This window comes from Zingiber officinale, chromosome 5A, assembly GCF_018446385.1.
Source record: "Zingiber officinale cultivar Zhangliang chromosome 5A, Zo_v1.1, whole genome shotgun sequence".
NCBI classification, from domain to species: Eukaryota; Viridiplantae; Streptophyta; class Magnoliopsida; order Zingiberales; family Zingiberaceae; genus Zingiber; species Zingiber officinale.
The window spans coordinates 117,371,568-117,377,741 of NC_055994.1; the positions used below are offsets into that span (position 1 = coordinate 117,371,568).

General features: G+C 35.4%; 1 protein-coding gene across 1 annotated transcript; it reads left to right on the plus strand.

Moving 5' to 3' along the window:
* The first annotated feature begins 1,058 nt into the window (after positions 1-1,058).
* Positions 1,059-2,182, plus strand: LOC121981466 (mediator of RNA polymerase II transcription subunit 33B-like). Its single transcript, XM_042533997.1, has one exon. It carries the CDS (start codon positions 1,163-1,165, stop codon positions 1,898-1,900), a length of 738 nt encoding a protein of 245 aa, XP_042389931.1. The 5' UTR covers positions 1,059-1,162; the 3' UTR covers positions 1,901-2,182.
* Positions 2,183-6,174: the final 3,992 nt, after the last annotated feature.

The window sequence follows — 6,174 nt, forward strand, 5'->3', positions numbered from 1 at the left end:
CCAAATCTAGTTGTAAGCTGTTTTGTCAAGCCATTCTCAACTTGAATTGGCCAACTGATTTTTCAATTTGTGAAATGCCTTTATTTTAACTGTAGAAATATAAAGCTCAATAATAGCAGCTAAGCAATACAATACAATATTTTAAGATAAAAATAAAGGTTGTGTCTACAACTTTATATTTTAAACATTTTAGATATATAATAAAAAGTATATAATGGGGTAATCCCATGTCAACCTACATATTTCATCTTGTTTGGCCTAAATCTTAAATGAATAAAAATAAAATAAAATAAATGAATATAAAAAGTAAAGTAAGAAAACTCAAATAAGAAACTATAGGTGTATATATAATCAAACATTAAGCATGAATATAATTAATTTCAACTTGGCCAATGTGTTAAACATTTCTACATTCATATCAGCTACCATAAAATAGAAGTGTAACATATCAATACACATAGTCGCCACAAATGATGATCTAATGATGCACCTGATATATACAGTCAATAGATAGTGTACTTAGATTCATCAAAAAAAAAAAAAAGATAGTGTACTTACAGATAGGTGTAAAATATACAGTCTAGTCATAGACAATGTTGTTAACTTCAAGAAGGCTGAGGTGTTATGTATATAGTGAAGGATATAGTCAAACAGTGACAATTGTTAAAAAATTTTCTTTATACCTGTCATTGGCAGAAAGACTGGACACTCTAGGACTATTAAGCTAACACTATTGAAGATTGGGAGACAAAAGGTTTTAGATTTTGCGACTACATTACACATATTCGAAAGTAGAGATATTATACCTTGTTCTTTGCAAGGTCAACTTTGATAAGAAGCTGCCAATGAACAATATCTACTGCTCATTTGACAAAGTAAAAGAGGAAATTATGCAGATGAACAATACCTACAATTGCCAACGATGTGTGGACACTACATTCATGGATCAGGCCCTTGAGAACTGTGCAACAGGTTGCACCTGGCCACATGATGATTCCGGCATGACTTTATTGTCCTCCTCATCATCACGTTCTCTTCTCAAGGGAAAAGAGCTGTTGCACAGCTGATCAGAAGCTGCTTCACATCATTTCTGGGTCCATCAGTTTCTGGAGATTCTCACATTATAGCCAATCGAGGAGTTAATGGACTCTTAGGACAGTTCATGTCTGATGAAGGTGCTAGGCTACCGGTTCCTCCTGGTTTTCTATACCTTCGGACATTTCGGAACTTTCATGATACCCATTTTGTTAATGAGGTGATTTTCAAGCTGGTTATTGAGTGGGCACACAAACTAGCAAACGAATGGGCCTCTGGCGGGCCTGCTTGTCTGAAATCAGGTCGCACATCACTGGCTGCTGCTGCCTCAGGAGTACAAGAAGTGGCAACTCTAGGGGCTAGCCTGTTGTGCATTGCAGGTGGGGTGCAGATGGTTCAGATATTGTACGAAGAGACATTGCCAACCCTGCTTCTATCAACTAGTGAGGAAAAATTAGGTGGTGCCGGACCAGTATCTAACATTCTACAAGGGTATGCTATGGCCTATATGCTAATCTTATGTGGATCCTTTGTTTGGGGAAATGGGAACACGTCCCCAGCATACACATCAGTGTTCTCTTCAAGGCGAACCAGGGTGATCGGTATCCACATGGATTTTATTGCTGGAGCAGTGGGAGGCAACATAATTCTTGGCTGTGATCCAGCTACATGGAAAGCATACGTATCTTGCTTTGTCGGCTTGCTGGTGAAGTTTGCACCGGCATGGGTGGGAGGAGTGAAGCAGGAGACCCTGCAGAAGTTAGCCAGTGGCTTGAGGGGGTGGCATGAGTGTGACTTGGCTATATCATTGCTAGAGAGAGGTGGCCCTTCATCCATGGCGGCGGTGGTGGAATGGATGACGTAAAGTTCGAGTAGTTTTTGTATATTTTGTTAACAGATTGCCGGTGGTTGAAAACATCATGTTTGGATATCGTCTGCCATTCACTAGTAAGGCATTTGGAATTGGGTTCCTGTAGCTGGCAAAAGCGGCCACGGTGCCAGTGATCTGTGACAATGTTTTAACTTTTCTGATGGTGGTGTTGGGCTCGCAAGGATATGAAGGTCTCATATTCTTAAAGGTGTACATGGTTATAGAAATTCTGGATATATACATGAATACAACAATAATCAAGTTTTATTTCACTAAGTGATATGGATCATTATGTGTCATTGGATTCTATCCTACTATATTATCATCTATATTTAAATAAATTTTATTGTTATTAATAAAGTCTTTTTTATCTTGATGTCCAATGTTTAAAATAAATTGAATCCTTCTTAAATTAGGACATATGGTCAAAAAGAAATTTAAAAGGCAGCTGTATATTCTCACAATAAGACCACTTAACGTTGTATCCGATATTTTTTATTTTTGAAAAAAAAACTGTTTTACTAGCAGAAACATTGTCACATAAGTGGTCTTATTCTCAATAAGATCACTAACGGAAATTACAATATTCAATTTTCAGTATTTGTAAAGTGTAGCATCCGTCCTAGGCTTTTGGGGAAAAGGTTCAAACTTCTGTAGTGTTTATATTCATCAGGCATAAAAAAAAATCGACGACGAGAAAGAGAATCAAGAAAGAGAATCGATTCGTGCTGAGTGAGGGAAAGGGTGTTGGATCAAGACATAAGTTAGAAATAACTGAGATAAGAGTTTACTTGATGTTGCAGACTCAATTTACTTCAAATTCAAAGATTTATTCCCTGAAGAGAAGCGTTTACAAATTATTACCAAAGTAGGATTTAAGTATTGTTTGATATTCTGCAATGGCTTACATATCCTCCTTATATAGGATTAGAAATAGGAACCTCGGGTGCTTATTGGACCCCATCGACAAATTCTACTTTTTATCCTGATAAGAGGGAATCTTATGCGCTGTACAACACGACACACAAAAGTTATTCGGTGCTCTTACTATTGCACCTTTACAGCTAGAGCATTATTAGATGCTCATATTATTGCACCACCTTTACAGCTGGTCGTTAGGTGTTGCTACTACTAGGGGTTGTAGTGGTAAGGATCCACCACGTTCACACTTTGAAATTGTCCATCCTTCTGACAGCATCATTGAGCAAGTTTGCTGCTAGCTCAAGTTGGTGGTCCACTTGCAAAGTGGTTGCGGTCCAGTCGGACCACCAATTATCCTTAGTGCTTAGACTTTTACATTCTCGTAATTTGAGTGAATGGATGATCCGTAACTATGGAAGGGCATTTGTGGTTTGAACAGCTGCTTGTCTTTGTAGTTGGTGAAGCTATTCCCTGATGGCTTGATCACCCTCGAGGGTGATTGGCTATTGTCTCTGTAGAAGCCTCTATTATTGTTCAACCAAGTAGAGAGGTTGTCGAGTATCTTGATCATCTCCTGTTGGGCCTCCCCGTTGGGTTTTTACTGAACTTCCTCCAATGCTTGGGGTACTAGCTGCAGTCCTCCGAGGATCTGGGCTGGTCATTCTGAAATTAAGAGATAATTTATTAGTCTTGAAAGTGAATATGCTAATTGATTATCTCAGCCTTCTATGTGTTCAAACTGGATGGTAATGCCAATTCCAGTAATATAGTCCGTGAAGGCGAGTCACCGAACCCTAGAGGGTTTATTTGTAGCAGTCTTCCCGAAAAAGCTTATGATCGCCTAGCAGTCAGTTCTAATAATCATCTCCTTCTTATCTAAATAATATATTTTGAGACCTTCGAGGGAGTTCATGACAACATATATCTCTGCATCAATGGTAGATTTAATAGGAGAGCATTTGCCACTCGCGTATGCACACACCTTCTCTAAGTTTTTAGGGTCATATTTATACCTTTTCCATTTGCATACACTCCCCATCCTTCAAGGCATCTGCCTACTTCAACTATTATAAAACAAATCTTCAGGAGACACTTCTAAATCTGGCAGTTGTTTGACGGTCTCTTTAATTTTCTTTACTAAAGACCAATCCTGAAAATTCATCCTTTTGTCACCAGTAGGGCTGGTTTTTACGTAGAGAGGACTTAATAGTTTTCCAAGGTTAGGGATGTAGTTTCTAGCATAGTTAAGAATACCCAACCAGGAACGCATCCCTTGCTTTGTCATTAAATCTTCTTCCTTGAAATATGTGATTTTTGTAATAATGTGAGGCTGTAGCTTAATTTTTAGATTTCCTAGGACCGCACCTAGGAATTCTATTTCGGGAACAACAATTTTCATCTTAGTTGGGCTTAAAATAAACCTGTATTATTGGCATATGTTGAGCATAATTTTGAGATGCTTCGAGTGCTCTTATTCATTCTTGGAGAAGACTAAGATATCATCAATATAAACAACAATAAAATCACTTGTCCCCTTGAAACAATTATCCATCTTCCTCTGGAATATTGCGGGTGCATTTTTCAGCCCGAATAACATAACAAGTCATTCATATAACCATCAGGTACCCAGAAGGCGGTCCACTCAATGGATTATGGGTGCATTGCCACTTAGTGAAACCCGCTTTTTAAGTCAAATTTAGAGTAAATGGAACTACGGTTTACCTTTTGAGGTATAGTATTTATATATGGTAAGTTGTATTGATCTTTGTTTGTAAGATCATTTAGCCTCTTATAATTGAATATCATTCGTTCTTTTCCTTTTGTTTCCTTTCTACTATTATTCTTGAATTGACTATGATGGCAGTGGTTCGATGCCTGCTTGTACTTGGCCGGATTACTTCAAGCTTTAATAGTGACTGTATATGCTTTGAAAATGCTTCCTTCTGCTTGAGTGTGAGATGCTTTAACAACCTATCTTTGATGGTAAAATCTGGATTCTTAATATCTAGATAACATAGGATTTTATTCTTGGACCAGTGCTGAAGGGGGGGGGGGGGGGTTTCCCAATAAAACCTTGGTCCTTTTATTCTTTGAGTATTGACCCAAATTGTTCTGTAAAATTTTGAGAGGAGCTTCCAATCAAATAAGAAACAATTTCTTTGATTTTGATATACCCATCTTCTTCAAGGTCCAATTCTTCAATTGCTGCTGTAGTATTAATCGTGGGGAGTATATTTATAACAGTTAAATTTTTATAAAAGGTAACTACATTACCTTCTATACGAACTCCGCCGTTCATGGTTCGTATGAAATTACATCCTATAATCATCTAGATCTTGTCTCCTAATGTCATTGGAAATCTGTATGTATAGGGGATCCTGAAATTATTATCTCTTATTGCCATTCGCCCTTGTTTCATCTTGAACTTTATCTTTTGTTGGGAGTTTATACCACTAAAATGGACTATATATATATATATATATATATATATATATATATATATATATATATATATATATATATATATATATATATATATATATATAGTTTGCTGAAATTAGATGCACATAAAATGTGATGAAAAATTCAACAAAAAATTTAAAATATAAAAAGGAAATAATAGTCAAACATCCAAACTAAATCAAGGATTTTCCCTTCTGAAACTCATCAAAATTTTACCCAGCAAAATATTTCATCTTTTATCAGGGAAAGAAGATTCAAAGTTAAAAGTACTATCCAAATATCTTGGGCAGTATTAGTTAATAATAATATACCAGAGGAAGTAATCTCCGCTAAACTAATTAAATAAATTTGATTTACATTTAATTCCTTTTGTTACTGTCAGCTAACATTGCTAGTGTAAGTAATACTGTGACTGAATTACTTAATACCACTATGCTATTTTAACACGTAACAACTACATAAATATTACATGCTATAGTTACTGCATTATAATTACTTTGATAACTTTTGAAAATAAAAATATTTTTACAATAAAAAATATGATGAGAGTTTTTTAAAAAAAAAAAATAAATAAATGCCCTTTATGTGAAAATGGTAATTAAGGGTGCCTTTTGATTTTTACACGAAAGAAATTTAAAAAATGATCTAATAGCAAAAGTAAAAGTAAATGACAAATGAATTCAACTATCAAATGGAATAAGAAAAGTCTGGACAACAAACAACAAATTTTATTAATGATTTATCCAATGTAATAAATAAAAGGGGAGAAATAAAAAATTTACAAAATAAGGCTTCTTCCTAAAGGGAAATAAGATGAATAACGAGATTACCAAACTATCTATAGATTTAAAATTTTTAAAGATATTAACTCATAACATTAATAA

What these genes read in the sequence shown, in the direction of transcription:
- LOC121981466 (XM_042533997.1), top strand. Translation starts at nt 1,163, where the DNA reads ATGTCTGATGAAGGTGCTAGGCTACCGGTTCCTCCTGGTTTTCTATAC.